Source organism: Leptosomus discolor, chromosome 24 (genome assembly GCF_034619465.1).
Source record: "Leptosomus discolor isolate bLepDis1 chromosome 24, bLepDis1.hap2, whole genome shotgun sequence".
In the NCBI taxonomy this organism is placed as follows: domain Eukaryota; kingdom Metazoa; phylum Chordata; class Aves; order Leptosomiformes; family Leptosomidae; genus Leptosomus; species Leptosomus discolor.
Window position 1 is genome coordinate 7,897,125 of NC_141414.1, and position 13,614 is coordinate 7,910,738.

The 13,614-nt window shown below is 71.0% G+C and overlaps 3 protein-coding genes across 3 annotated transcripts; 2 read left to right on the plus strand and 1 right to left on the minus strand.

Annotated features, from left to right (window-relative positions):
• Positions 1-1,537: 1,537 nt before the first annotated feature.
• On the minus strand, positions 1,538-3,635 carry LOC147413817 (inactive serine/threonine-protein kinase PLK5-like). The gene is made up of 8 exons (XM_086477454.1): positions 3,546-3,635; positions 2,991-3,268; positions 2,686-2,854; positions 2,467-2,596; positions 2,305-2,392; positions 2,120-2,215; positions 1,848-2,046; positions 1,538-1,753 (listed from the first exon to the last, which is right to left on the minus strand). Exons 1-8 carry the CDS (start codon positions 3,633-3,635, stop codon positions 1,538-1,540), a joined length of 1,266 nt encoding a protein of 421 aa, XP_086333580.1.
• A 604-nt stretch (positions 3,636-4,239) lies between these two features.
• On the plus strand, positions 4,240-9,298 carry ADAMTSL5 (ADAMTS like 5). Its single transcript, XM_086477455.1, has 13 exons — positions 4,240-4,386; positions 4,862-5,016; positions 5,248-5,317; positions 5,399-5,559; positions 5,980-6,040; positions 6,144-6,252; positions 6,349-6,476; positions 6,567-6,693; positions 7,339-7,422; positions 8,046-8,209; positions 8,294-8,537; positions 8,818-8,889; positions 8,985-9,298. Exons 1-13 carry the CDS (start codon positions 4,240-4,242, stop codon positions 9,296-9,298), a joined length of 1,836 nt encoding a protein of 611 aa, XP_086333581.1.
• A 1,243-nt stretch (positions 9,299-10,541) lies between these two features.
• LOC147413819 (CTD small phosphatase-like protein 3) lies at positions 10,542-12,427 on the plus strand. The gene is made up of 9 exons (XM_086477721.1): positions 10,542-10,830; positions 10,919-11,000; positions 11,073-11,157; positions 11,234-11,326; positions 11,621-11,683; positions 11,790-11,869; positions 11,951-12,077; positions 12,155-12,250; positions 12,365-12,427. Exons 1-9 carry the CDS (start codon positions 10,542-10,544, stop codon positions 12,425-12,427), a joined length of 978 nt encoding a protein of 325 aa, XP_086333847.1.
• The last annotated feature ends 1,187 nt before the right edge of the window (positions 12,428-13,614 follow it).

Genomic DNA, 13,614 nt, shown 5'->3' on the forward strand with positions numbered 1-13,614 from the left:
CAGCTGATGCCTTCTGGGGGTGTTGCTGTTGCTGTCACCTCTAAGCCCGGGTGGGACGGGGGAGGGCTGTGGAGATGACAACAACAAAAAAAAGCTTCAAACAACGCCGGGGATAAAAATACCGAGCGGGCTTTGGGCCAGGCCTCGGGCGGCCGGGCTCTGGGTGCGGCGCCGCGCCAGGGGACGGCAGCCAGCCCTTTGCCCAGCCTTGGGAGCGGCCGGGCTGTGCCACCTGCCCCCCAGCTGTTCCCTTGTCCTCGGAGAAGGCCTAAAACCGGTGCCCGAGCAGGCAGGAGGGGCTGGGGGTCGGCGCTGCCCCAGGGGAGCGCCGACCCCCGGGGCCGAGGCTGGTGTGTGGTTTTCCTCGCGTAGGAATCGCGCGTGGGCTGGGAAGGGGGTTTGGCCGCGGGTGTGCGGGGCGGGCGGCTTCCTCGGGAGCCCTGGGCTCCCACCGGCGTGAGGGATTTGTGGCGGTGGGGTACGGAGGGCAGGTCGCGTTTTTTGGGGGGGTCCCACCTCGCTTCACGTGACGCCGTTTGAGGGCTGCGGGGTTGATCCCGGCAGCTCTTCCTCAGTTTGAGCGCAGGGAGGGTGGCGGGAAGAGGCCAAGCGCCTGCGCTGGCATCCGCCGTCCCGGCCAGGGCGGCTCCGGGGAGCTGCCGACCCCCCCGAGGGTCTCGCCCTGCGGCTCCTTCCACGGCCGGGCTGTGCCCGTGGCGTCTCCTCTCCCCTGGGGCTCTGGAAGAAAGCTCGCCCCAAGTGCAGACAAAGTCATTGCTGTCGCCTCCCTCCCCTCAGACCCCCCCCCCTCGGTGACACGGGAAGGCCGGTGACACCTTCCCTCGCCGGACCCCTCTTGCGCTGACGCGCGGACGGGTCGAAGCGGCTGCTCGGTGCTTGCTGGGGCCACGTTGAGCATCTTGTCCTTGTCCCCCCCCCTCTGTTTTAGGCATAGGCGAGTGTCCGTCCCGGGTGCCGGCTGCGCAGGGCCGGGCGCTCTCGAGTTGACGCTGTGTCCCGTTTTACTGAGCTTTCAGCGTTTTCTTTCGGCCCTCTCGAGGGAGAGAACTGAAGCCGAACAGGGAAACCACCGCGCACCTTCCTCCCTCCTTCCCGGGCCCCAACTAGCCCCGATCCTCCCTCCGGTAGCCCTTGGGGCTGGCGGGGCGGTGAGAGGCGCTGCCTGCGGCCAGCCAGAGCTGGGGGGGACCTGGTGCCTCTCCGAGCGCTGCCCTTCCCTGTGTGCGGGCGATGGGCACCGGGCTCCTTGGAGCTGCCCCTTCTCCCCCCACCCCAGCTCCTCCTCCTCCCCCTCTCATCCCAGGCTGGCGGGGAAGAAAGATCCATTTTGGGTTTGGGTGTTGGGTTTTTGTTGCTTTTTTTTTTTTTTTTTTTCCCCTGTTAACCTTTTCCAAGGGCAAACGGGGGTGTGTGTGGGGGGGTGTGTGTGTGTGTGCCGTCCGTAATGGTCACGTCCCACCCCGCTTGTTTCAATGACTGGATTTTAGATGGTTCCTGACACTAATAAAGGTTTTCCTTAAGCAGACGTTTGCCTCCGAGGAAGCTGCTCCTTCCTGGAGGGGGAGATGGCTGCCCTCCGGGGTGGCCGGCCGGCGGCGGGGGTCCCTGCGCTCCCCCCACAGCCCCCCAGCGCCGCGGCAGCCCCCCGCAGCAGCCTGCCGAGTGGGTCCTGTCCCACGAAGACGGGCACCGAGCGGCAGGCGCGGGGCGGCAGCCTGGCCGGCGTGAAGCCCTGGGGAGCGAGAGGCAGTGACCCCCCCTGTCCCCCGCCGTGTCCCTGGGGGCTGTGTCATGTGTTGTTTCCCCCCCCCCCGCCAGCCCCGCACCTGGGTGAAGAAGCTGTGGTCCAGCACGTCCCGCAGGCTGGGCCGTGCCGTGGGCTCGGGGGCCAGCAGGAGGGCGATGAGGGCCCGGGCGTGGGGCGAGAGGTGGGGGGACGGCGGGTACCCCACCGCCCGGATGCGCCGGTACAGCTCCTGCCGCCGAGCCGCCTCGAACGGGGGGCTGCCCGTCAGCGCCGTGTACCTGGGGGGGGGGGGGTCCGGCTGCTCAGCGGGGCTGGGGGCACCCCCTGCCCTCCCTCCGGCTCCCTCCTTACGTGGCGCACCCCAGGGCCCAGACATCCGAGGGCACCCCGTGTCCCTTGCGGTCCAAAACCTCCGGCGCCAGGTAGCTGGGCGTCCCGCAGAGCGCCCTGGGGAGACGGGCAGGGTGAGCCCCAGCCTTGGCAGGACCCCCCCCCCCCACACACACACACGGGCAGCCCCCACGCCCCCCACTCACCCCCAGCGCCGGCCAGCCGGTGCCTCCCGCTGTGCCAGCCCCAGGTCCCCGATCTTCACCCGCATCTTCTCGGTCACCAAGCAGTTACCTGCGGAGGGAGAGGGTCCTCACCCTTCTCCCGGCCTGGATCACCCTCCCGCCGCCCGGCTCTGCCCCACGCACTCAGCTTGAGGTCCCGGTGGACGATGCCCTCTCCGTGGAGGTAGCGCAGCCCCGAAATGATCTGCCGCAGGTAATACCGCACCTCCGGCTCCCTCAGCCTCCCCCGGGCCCGCAGGATGTCGGCGAGGGACTGGGGGACGGAGCGAGGTGGCAGCTCGAGGCCTGGCGAAACCCCCGGCGTGGGGGTGCTTGGGTTTTGGGGTGCGGGCGCTCGCTCACCCCCCGGCTGCAGAGCTCCAGCAGCAGGTAGACGTGGCTGCGGTCGGCGAAGTGCCCGTGGAGGTGGACGATGTGCCGGTGGCGCAGGCGGCTGTGCAGCTCCCGCTCCCGCTCCACCTGCAGCGGTGCCAACCCCACCCCCCCAGAGCCCCCGGGGAACCCTCTGGATCTGGGGACCCCCAGCGTGCCCCCTCGGGGAGACAGGGATGGGAACCCACCCAGCGAGCCGGGAAGGAGGGAGAAGGGGCAAGGGCAGGGCTGTGGGGCTCTGTGGGGTCCCCGTGGGTGTCACCCCCCAGACTCACCCTCTCCCTGATGCCCCTCCCGCGCCCCGGGGGAACCCTCTGGATCCGGGGACCCCCTCGGGGAGATGGGGATGGGAATCCACCCAGCGAGCCGGGAAGGAGGGGGAAGGGGCAAGGGCAGGGCTGTGGGGCTCTGTGGGGTCCCCGTGGGTGTCACCCCCCAGACTCACCCTCTCCCTGACGCCCACCGCGGCGAGCCGGGCTAGCGGGATGACCTTTGCCGCGTAGACCCTGCCGCTGGCCACCTCGGCCAGCTGGTAGCAGCACCCAAAGGCGCCCTGGGAGGGTGGTCCCGCAGGGGTGAGCAGCCCAGCACCCCGGGGTGCGAGGCTGCGGGGTCCCGGGTGTCGGGGTGCCGTGTGCCCTCCTCCCCCCGGGGGCCAAGGAGCCCAGCGGACCCAGCTGGCTCTACCTCGGTCCCAGCGTGTCCCCCCGCTGCCTCAGTTTCCCCTTCCCCAGAGAGTGTGTGGTGGGTCCCCCGCGGAGTGGGGAGGGGGTGCTGGCCAGGTGGAGGGGCTGTCTGGGGGTGCAGGGTGGGGGCGATGGGGGACTTACCTCCCCCAGGAGACGTCCCCGCTTGTAGAGCGTCCCGCTGCCCTCGATGTACCGGCCGGGGGGCTCGTCCCCTGCGCACCCCCGGGCCATCCTGCCCGCTCTGCTGTGCCCCGCGGGGGGGACACCCCAAGGGACGCCCCCGCCCCGGCACTGTAACCCCTTCGGCTCCGGGCTGCGGGTGCCTGGGGCTGCCCTGTGGAGCCCAAGGGTGCTGGGTGCGGGGGGGGGGGGGGGGACGCGGGACGCGGCACCCAGCACCCTGGGCTCTGGCACCCCAACCCCCACCCACAGCAGATCGATCGCTAAGCGGGGCCCCCTGGTGTGGTCAAAGCCCCCCTCCCCAACATCGGGGGGTACCGGGAGGGTCCCCGATCAGGACGGGACCGTGTGTGTGTGGAGTGGGGGGTCCCGTCTGCCCCTTCCCCTTTGCAACTGGGGCTGGTGGGGTCCCGGGGAGGGGGTGGGGAGTGAAGGGTGCGCGGATGCTGCGGAGCCCAGCACCCCCCTTCGGCCGCCGAAGCTCCGGGCCCCGAAGGGTTAACGGGCGGCCGGGGAGGGCTGGGCGCACCTTTGGGGCTGGATATTAATAACGCGGCGGGGAGGGACGGGAGGCGAGCGGGGCGGGGGGGGTTGTGTGTGGGGGGGTGGTGAAGCCTCGCCCGGCCCCCCCCCCCCCCCGGGAGCTGCGCAGGCGATGCCTGATCGTCCCGGGTCCCCCCTCCCCGCCACCGAGACGCCGAACCGGGACCGAACCGCCGGGACGCTCCGGACGAGGGAGCGGCATGAGCGGGTGGGGGTGTCGGGGAGGCCCCGTCCTCAGCGGGGGACCCCACGGTGCTGGGTAAGGTCCCGATTTTTGCTTAACCCTTCGCGGACCCCCGAGGTACACCCCCCCCCCCCCCCCGCCCGGGGTCAGCTCCGCGGGGAAACTGAGGCAGCCGGTACCCCCCGGCCGGCAGCGGGCTCTGGGCATCACCCGACCCCCCGCCCGGGACCCGGACCCCACCCCGGAGCGACGGCACCGCGATCACCCCCCATCCCCTGCCCAGCCGGGGGGGTCCCAGGCGTCCGGGGCTGGGGGTGGCCACTCGCGATCCCCCCCCCCCCCCCCCTCCCGGGTCCCCGTGGGAGCTGCGCGGTGGGAGGAAACCAGCTCGACCGGGGGATTCCCCGACATGGAGCTGGGACCCCGGGCCCCCCCTGAACCCCCCCTGCACCCCCCTGCACCCGCGGGTTGGGCAGATTTGGGTGCTGCAGGGTCAGGCACTCTGGGACCCGGGGGTGCCCCCCCCCCCCCCATCCTGCTCGCCCCACAGCGGGGCCAGATCCGGATCAGGGAGCGACACGGAGCCCCGGCCTCGCTGTACAGGTCTGGTCCTGTCCCGGCAGGCACCGATCCCGGCCCGGCTCCCCGCCGCGGGGCCGTGGGTGCGGCGGTGCCGTCGCCCTGTGCCCGCTGCCGCCCGGGCACGTGGGTGGGATGCGGCGTCGCCCGCTCGGCTGCGCCCACCCGCCTGGCCCCCAGGCCCCGGTGTTGCGGCACCGGACCCCCCATCCCCGGCGTGTCCCGGCTTGCCTCCACCTCGCCTCTTCCCCCCCTCGCTGGGGTCCCCGAGGAGGGGCATGGCGGTGGCTCTCCGCTCCGCAGCGCTGGCAGCACCAATGCTGGGGGCGGTGGGCTCAGGGGTCTCTGCTCCCGCAGGCGCCAGCGGCCGTGGTGGCTGCTGCTCCTGGCCTGGCTCAGCCTGGGCCGCGGCGTCGGCACGGCACAGGTGAGGGGTGCGGGGTGCGCGGTGGCACCCACGGGCTGCTTGAGCCCAGTCCTGGCGCTAACGTCACCTTCCCCCACGCAGGGCCCAGCCCTGGGGACACCAGCGCGGGACCCTGAGCCCCCAGCCCCTGTTCGGACCCGCCGGCAGCCGGCCTGGGGCGCCTGGGGACCCTGGGGACCCTGGAGCTCCTGCTCCAGCTCCTGCGGGGACGGCGTCGCCCTCCGCACCCGGAGGTGCCTGCGGTGAGTGGGGGAACGGGGTGGCATGCCCCCCCCCCCCCCCCCCCAGGAGAGTCCCCATTCTCCAACACCCCCCGGCAGCACCCAAACCCCATGGGGCACCCAAACCCCACGGCACAGCTCTGCCACCGCCCTCGCACGTGTGTCCGCAGGCCCTCGGCACCGCGCTACGCCCTGGCCAAATTCCAGCCTGATTTTGGAGGGGATGGGATTGGGGAGGGCAGGGGGGGCCAGATCCTGCTGCCTCCACCCTGGGGTGCAGCTCTTGCGTGGGACACCACGGTCTCCGCTCCTGCTGCCCCCGGGGGGATGCATCGCTCCCAGCCCGGCTGCAGCTCGGTGGCCTCAGAGATGGGGACAGTCCCCGTGGGGGACACAGGGGGCCGTGGCTTTGACCCCACCGTGCTGACGCTGTGGCTGCAGGTCCGGCGAGGAGGAGCCGTGCAAGGGTGACCCACGGCAGTACCGGCTCTGCCAGCTCCAGGTGAGCGTGCGAGGGCCATGGCACAGCATGGCCAGCCCCGGTCCTGGCCCCGCGGGGCTCCATCCTCCCCATCCCGCCGGGCTCCATCCTGCCGCTCCCGCAGGGCTGCCCCGGCGGCTCGGTGCCCTTCCGTGCCATGCAGTGCTCCCTCTATGACAACAAGCCTGTTCTGGGCACACCGGCCCGGTACCGTTGGGTGCCCTTCCATGGAGGTGAGTCCCGGGGCAGCGGGCGGCATCACCGTGATGTCGGGGGGACCATGGCTGCCACCGGCATCACCCCCTTCCCTTCCCGCCCGGCACCGGCAGCCCCCAACCTCTGCGACCTCAACTGCCTGGCCGTGGGGCACAACTTCTACTACACCTTTGGCCGGGTGCTGGACGGCACCCGCTGCGGCCCCGGCTCCCCGGACCTCTGCGTTGGCGGGCGCTGCCTGGTGGGTGTGCGTGGGGCTGGGACCCCCGGGACCCCCCGGGACCCCCAGCCCTGAGCCCCCAGCCTGAGGCCGCGTCTTGGCTCCTCGCAGAGCGTGGGCTGCGACGGGATCCTGGGCTCGGGCGCCCGGCCGGACGCCTGCGGCCAGTGCGGCGGCGGCGGCCACGACACGTGTCTCTTCGTGCACCGGCTCTTCCAGGGCGCGGACCCCTCCTCCGGTGAATGAACCATTGCCCCGGCCCCCTCCATGGGTGAATGCTTTGGCTCTTGGCTCCCCTGTCTTCCCGTCCCCCATCTGTGTCCCCAAGGCATCGCCTGGGTGCCCTGTCACCCCATCCCCTCCCCATCTGCCCCATCGCCACTGGGGCATCGTTCCTGTCCCCAACATGTGGGACAGCAGGCTTGGAGGGGACCCCTCACTGGGGTGATTTTGCCTCGTTGCAGAGGGTCTCGCTCCTCCAGGGGCTGAGTGAGGGATCTCTGGGGCACCCCTGAGGTCCATGGGGTCCCCAAGGGTGTCCATGGGGTCCCTAGGGGTGTTCAGGGGTCCTTGGGGGCACCCAGGGTCCGTGTGTCTGTACCCAGTGTCCATGGGGTGCCTGGCGAGGCTGCAGGGACGATGATGCCCGTGAGGGCGGGCAGCCCCGGGTGGCATCCCAGGGCCCCCCAGGGTCATTGTTGGGTGCCCCCAATGTCCCAGCGCGCGGGACCAGGCTGGGTCAACGCCGCTGGTGCCTGGGACGGGGCTGGGGCGGCCCCAGACCTCTGTGCCCAGTCCCCCCCTGCCCTGTCCCCCTTGTCCTCACGCTGTCCCCCCGGGCTGTCCCCCGGCTCTGCCCTGACATTCCCCCCCGCCCCCCCAGGTTATTTTGGGTACATGAACGTGACCAAGATCCCAGCCGGGGCCACCCACATCAAGGTGACGGACAAGAGCCGCAACTACCTCGGTAGGACGTGTCCTGTCTCCGACCCAGTCAGTCCCAGTCCATCCCAGCTGGCGCTGGTTGGTGCCGCCCATGGGTGCGGGCAGGGCAGGGCAGGGGGTGGCCGTGCTGTGCCATGCCGTGCCGTGCCGTGCCGTGCCGTGCCGTGCCGTGCCGGTTCCCCCGCTCAGATGCTGTTTTGAGCATCGCGGGTTCAGTGAACTCGCTCGGGGACATTTTCCAGAGGCCGTGGCCGTGGGTTTCGGGAAGGGCTGAGCTGGAGCGGGGCCAAACCGGCCACTGCGGGACCAGGACCAGGACCCCCCTCCCCAGACCCCCCCCAGTTGTCACCCCCGATGCAGTTGGGGCCCCGTCCCCTGCTGGGACCAGGACTTGTGGGCTTGGCGGGGGGGGGGTTGTTTTGCACACCAGGGTTTGGCTCCGGTTTGGGATCGAAGCCAAGATGTTCCAAGAAAGCAGATTTCTCCCGAGCCCCGACCGCAGCTCTCCCAGCCCACGCTGCCCTCCCCGCTCGGGGAGAGGCCTCCGGTGGGGAGCCAGGCGTCCGGGCCACCCCCAGCCCATGCCAGCGTGGGGGTCCCGGGGACCCTGGGGTGCTCGGCCCTGGGACGCGCTCCCTCCCGCAGCCCTGATGACGAGCGACGGGCGCTACGTGCTCAACGGGGACTGGTCCATCGCCTGGCCGGGGCCATACGAGGTGGCCGGCACCCGGCTGCACTATACCCGGGCCCCCGACGGCACGGAGAGCCTGGAGGCACCCGGGCCCACCACCGAGGATCTGCACCTGATGGTGAGGGCAGGGGCGGCGCGGGGACGGGGGGCAGCCGGCCCCCGGCCCCCATCGCTCCCCTTAGCTCTGCCCCTGCCCGCGCAGGTCCTGCTGCAGGAGCCCAACCCTGGCATCGAGTACGAGTTCTGGCTGCCCCGCGGGCACCCCCAGCCCAGCCGTGGTGACACCAGCCCCCTGCGGCAACCCCAGCCCCGGGGGGCCGGCAGCCCCCCGCCACAGGAGCCCCCGGTCACCCCGACCCCTGTGCCACCATCCCAGCCCAAGGGCTCTGCCACGGAGCCGCCACCGAGAAGCCCCCCTGGCCGCAGCGGGGCCGGGGCAGCTGCAGGTGCCTGCTCCCCCACGGGGGTCCCCACAGCCCCCCACACCCCTGGGCTCTCTGCTATGGGGAGGGTCCTGGAGAGCCCCATGGGCTCGCCGTGAGATGGGGACCCTAAAAACGGGCCCCCTGTCTTGACTCTCCATGGGACCCTGGGGAGGCCGGCATGTCCCCTCTCTCCTTATGGGGTGTAGACCCCCAATGCCCCCTTGCACTGCTGCAGGATGGGGTTTTGGGGGTGCCGTGTCCCCTCTCCCCCCCCTCAACTGCTGCAGCTTTGCCCCCGCAGGGCGATGCGGGAGATGCCGCCCGGCCAAGGGACGCTCCCAGCGCATCTGGCACTTCTGCCAGAGCGACTTCGGTGAGCGCCGGGGATGGGAAGGGGCTCGGGGGTGACGCCGGGGGGGGGGCCGTGCCCAGCTTAGGGTGCCCCCCTACCCCCCGCTCGCCCCGCAGTCTTCCAGGGCCGGATCCTGGCGCAGCGCTTGGTGGGGCAGGAGACGCGCTACGAGGTGGAGGTGAAGACGCCGTATCGGCACCGCTTCCCGCTGGTGTCCCGGGAGTACGTGTGGGTGCCCAACACCTGCGGGTGCCCCCCGCTCCGGGAGGGCGGCGAGTACCTGCTCATGGCCCGGCGACACGTCAACTACGAGCGGACCCTCAACCGGCTCCTGCTGCGGGACGACGGCTACGCCCGGCCATGGACGCCCCGCGAGGAGCGGCTGGTGCGGGAGGCAGCCCGGCACTGCCCCCAGCCCCGGCCACCCTGAGCCCCTCCTGGGGCTCCATCGCCCGGGGAGGGGGTGGCCAGCGGGACCCCCAGGAGCTGGCAATGCTCCTGCCGCGCGCCGAACCCTTCCCACGGCCGTGGAGGGCCTGGGGTCCGCGGGGACCCCCGTCCTGCCCTCTGCCCCGCGCCGGGCATCTCGCCATCCTTGGGGTCAGCGTGGGGCGGGGGGGCGGGGGGTGTGGAGGAGGGTGGTAATTTATTTTTTTTGCAGAAAATAAACCCGTATATCCCCTCGCTCGCTGCGTGCCCCTTCCTGGCTGGAGCTGGCCCAGGGTGTCCCATGCCCTCCCCACCTCAGGGTGCCCGGGCAGGGGGTGGGGGGGTGTCCCCTCTTCGTGTCCCCACGCTGAGCCCCCGCAGCAAAGCACCCGCCCAGCAGCGTGTCCCTGTCCCTGTCCTCGAGATGGACGCCCGCCAAGCTCTGCCTTTCGGGGTCAGGGACCTGCTGCTTATCTCCTTTCCGGCGGAGGCCGGCGGGTCCCTCCCTGTGCCGGAGCCCCCTCGCCCGTAACCCAACCCGCGGGGCGGCGGGTGCAACCGTGGGGCCCACGTGAGGACGGGACGTGCCCGGGGGTGCTGCGGGGATGGTCACCCCGGGAGCGCAGTGCTGGGCTCCCCGGGCTGCGTCGCCTGCTCGGGGCTCCCGGGGTGGTCTCGCAGCCATCGGAGGGTGGGTTTGGAGCTGGTGCTGGGGAAGGGCTGAGCCCTCCCAGTTCGTGTCACTGGTGACTGTTCCCAAACTGGGCACGGGGCTGGTACCCAGGGTGGGTTCCCCGGGGTGCCCCCAGGGGCAGCTGCCAGCCCAGGAGGTTCCTTAGAAAAACGGGTAATTAATCACCAGGAGGCAGAGATGAGCCCTGGGGGCAGCTGGGGCTCTGTACTGGGCTCCCCAGCTGATCCCAGTAAGGCCTGGGTAACCTCAGGTGCTCTGGAGGCTGCGCAGGCAGAGGCACCTTGGGGTGATTAGGGCTGCAGTGATGCCTCCACCCTATAAAAGTGCCCCCTCCCACCCCCCCCATGGCTAGTTTGGGGCTGTGGGGGGTTATCTCTGGGTGGGGTGGGTGTCCTGCCTGCTGTGCCCTTTGGGGTGTCCCTGGAGTGGCACCCCCAGTTCCAGCAGCTCTTTTGGAGCGAGCGATGCCTGGCAGCCCCAGGGCTGGGGCTCTGTGCTGTCACCTTTGGGCACCCTGTGTTTGGGGTCTCCCCATCTGGCTGTCCCAGCCATGGCAGGTTTGGGGACAGTGACCCCACGAGCAAAGAGACCCCGCAGGGAGACCAGCAGGGACCTGGGGCGCTCAGCCCCCAGGGCTGGGGCTCACCGGCGGGCCAAGAGCCGGCAGAGAGAAGGGGACTGGGGGGAGCATCACCCACCGCGGGGCTGGGACCCCTGGGAGCGTGTCCCGTGTCCCCCCTTGGTGGCTGTGACCCCCGGGAAGGGCCGGCTGGCGAAGCTGCGTCTGGAAGGGGAGTGTCGCAGGCTGGCGTCTGCTCCCCCCTGCCCTGGGGGAAGGGGTGAGTGTGTGTGTGTGTCCCCCCCTGGGGCAATCCCTGCCTGGGGAAGGGGGGGTTGCTGTGCTGACAGGACCCCTCTGTCCCACAGAGCCTGTGACCCCCTGCTACAAAGGCACCTACTTCTCGGGGCTCCCCACGGATGAGTGCCAGGACCTTGGTGCCCCCAACCTGTGAGTATGTGGGAGGGGGTCCCCATGCCCGCCCCCCCCAGCACCGCTGACCCTCTGCCTTCCTCTGGCCAGGCTGGTCCCTGCGGTCCCGACACCCGGCAGGGGAGGTCCCCGGAAAACCCGCAGCACCCCGGAGTGCACCCTCGTCCTGGAGCTGGTGAGCTTGGGGGGGGTGTGGGGGGGTGGGGGTTTGGCCCCGGGGCTGGGGTCTGACTCTGCCCCCTCGCCTACAGGAGGGGACCCTGGTCTGCTCCTCCATGCTCGCCGGCTGGCGGCGGGGTGCCACGGCCACCTTCACCACCACCTTCCAGGGAGACTCCTATGAGGTGGGTGCCCGTGTGCTGGGGTTGGGACAGTGGGGTGCTGGGTCCCTGGGCGGGGGGGGGACACATCGGGGGCTGTGACTTGGGGCCATGAAGGGCCACGTTGTCCACGTGGCCTCTGTGCCCATGCCTATGCCTTCCCTTTGTAGCCAAAGGGGACCCCAGGGGAGAGGGTGGCTGAGGGGTCCCTTGGGATCCTGCTTAGGGTGCTGATCCCCCTCTTGGGGGGCACCTTGGTGTTGGAACGTGGGTGCTGGTGGTTTTCTGGGGCTGCCTGGTGATGCTGTTCCCTTCCAGGTCCACGTGAAGCTGCGTCCCCACGTGCAGCAGTTCCTGGAGAGCCTTTCCAAGACCTATGAGGTACCTGGAGCCCCCATGTTCCCCGGGGTCTGCAGGGAGCTACTGGGGTGCTGCTGGGGTGGGGGGCTCAGGCAGCCTGTGCAGGGACCTTTGCCTGCTCCCCCAGATCTTCATCTTCACAACCATGAAGCAGGACTATGCCGAGAAGGTCCTGGATGTGCTGGACCCCAAGAAGAAGCTGATCAGGTGATGGTCTTGGTGAAACCCTGCTGGGGACCTCCCCTGTGACAGGGGCTGGTCCCCACGGGCTCTGCCTCCCCCCTCCAGGCACTGCCTCTCCCAGCAGGACTGCCTCTGCGCCCAGGGCTGCTACTGGAAGGACCTGACCCGCCTGGGCAGGGACCTGGCCAAGACGGTGGCCCTGGACCACACCATCCAGGGCTTCCCCGCCCAGGTACCAGCAAGGATGGAGCTCGGGAGGGGGGGTTGCTTCCACCGGGCCACCCCCTGATTTCACCCTCTCTTCCCCAGGCCGCCAACTGGATCCCAGTGCTGAGGTGGGAAGGGGACCCATGGGACGAGGAACTGCTGCGCCTCACCCCGCTGCTGGGACAGATCGGCCGGGCGGTGAGGACCGGAGGGGGCTGGGAAGGGGCTGGGAAGGGGCTGGGAGCCCTGGGCTCCCAGGGCAGGGCGGTGTGAGCTGCCCTGGACCCCTACCCCCCGTCTCTCCCCATGCAGGACGACGTGCGCACCGAGATCCAGCGGCAGTTCCCGCACCGCAGGCTGCCCGCCGAGGACTAGGCCAGCCCGGGCAGGGGGGAGCGGGATGGAGAAGCCCCCTCGGAGGGGCTCAAAGCCGTGGCTCTAGAGCATCCGGGCTCTAACTCATCCTGCGGTTGAGGCAGAGGGCGTTTTGGCAAAGCCCAAGGCTCTCCCTTGGGGCTTGCAGCCGCATTCGTCTCACCTCCCCCCGGCAGGCTGTGGGCGCGGATCCCAGCCCGTCCTGGAGCTGGGGGGTCCCACCGGGGAGAGCCCCTGGCTCTCAGCTGCCCTTTGAGGAAAAGCTCCGTCCCGGCTCCCCTCCTGTCGGTGCTCTGTAAGGTCCATCCAAGGGCTCTTTCATGGGTGATTTACACGCTTGGACAAAGGTCTCGCTCTCTTCTGTGCCTCCTCAGCCGTGCCAACGCGCCGCGCTCGGGGGTGGCACAGCCGGCGGCGGGGACAAGCCGCCTCCACCCTGCCGCGGCCACGGGTCCCGCGGGCAGCTGGGGTCCTGCGGTTGGGAGGCCGAGCCCGACGTGGTGCCGATGTCCCTGGGAGGGCCCCAGCTGGCAGCTCTCCCCGTGCCCGTCCCAGCCCTGCCTGGTGCCGCGCTGCGTGCCGGGACGCAGCTGCCACCGCGCCGCTGCCAGCCCTGGCGGGACGGCGAGGGCCGAGGGGGTTTGCCGCGGCCGGCGGGGGGAGAGCAGGGCGGCCCTGGGGTGTAGCAACCCTGGGACCCCTTATTGAAGGACGGGTAAAGAAGAACCGGGCACGGCGCCGAGCTCCGCGCCGCACGGCGCGGGTCCAGGCTGTCGCCCCCAAGCAGCGGTTCGGAGTCCGGCTGCTCTGGCGCTGCCAAAAGCTGCGTGGGCTCGTGGCTGAGGAGGAGCTGGCCGCGGTCACCCGGGTGCAGCTGCTTGCAGAGGAGTCCCATCGCCTCCTCGCCGCGGCCCTCGGCGCCTGGGAAAGGGCACAGGGCTCCCGGCCGCGCAGCCCGGCCCTTCTGGAAATAGTTCCCTCGCAGCAGCGCGCCGGGCAGGGCCCCCCGGCGTGGCTCGGGTCCCCGGGGGGGTGTCAGGGAGGGAAGCCACGACCCGACCTGCGCCTCTGCTGGTGCACAGAGCTGGACGTGGCATGGGATCAGCGCAGGCGCTGCGGGGAAGGGAAGTCCCCCTTTGGAGAAGGCCGGCCAGAAAGGCAACAACTGGTTTATTTTGGAAGCCAGG

Bases quoted from the DNA above. Each gene is read 5' to 3' on its own strand.
- LOC147413817 (XM_086477454.1), bottom strand. From the start codon at position 3,635: ATGGCCCGGGGGTGCGCAGGGGACGAGCCCCCCGGCCGGTACATCGAG. The intron at 2,216-2,304 runs GTGAGTGGGGGG...CCGTCTCCCCAG, and splicing joins CCGGCTGGCCGGCGCTGGGG to GGCGCTCTGCGGGACGCCCA. The intron at 2,047-2,119 runs GTAAGGAGGGAG...CCCCCCCCCCAG, and splicing joins TGGGCCCTGGGGTGCGCCAC to GTACACGGCGCTGACGGGCA.
- ADAMTSL5 (XM_086477455.1), top strand. From the start codon at position 4,240: ATGCCTGATCGTCCCGGGTCCCCCCTCCCCGCCACCGAGACGCCGAAC. The intron at 4,387-4,861 runs GTAAGGTCCCGA...CTCGCCCCACAG, and splicing joins GGGGGACCCCACGGTGCTGG to CGGGGCCAGATCCGGATCAG. The intron at 6,253-6,348 runs GTGAGTCCCGGG...CGGCACCGGCAG, and splicing joins TTGGGTGCCCTTCCATGGAG to CCCCCAACCTCTGCGACCTC.
- LOC147413819 (XM_086477721.1), top strand. From the start codon at position 10,542: ATGGCAGGTTTGGGGACAGTGACCCCACGAGCAAAGAGACCCCGCAGG. The intron at 11,684-11,789 runs GTACCTGGAGCC...CTGCTCCCCCAG, and splicing joins GCCTTTCCAAGACCTATGAG to ATCTTCATCTTCACAACCAT. The intron at 11,870-11,950 runs GTGATGGTCTTG...TCCCCCCTCCAG, and splicing joins CCCAAGAAGAAGCTGATCAG to GCACTGCCTCTCCCAGCAGG.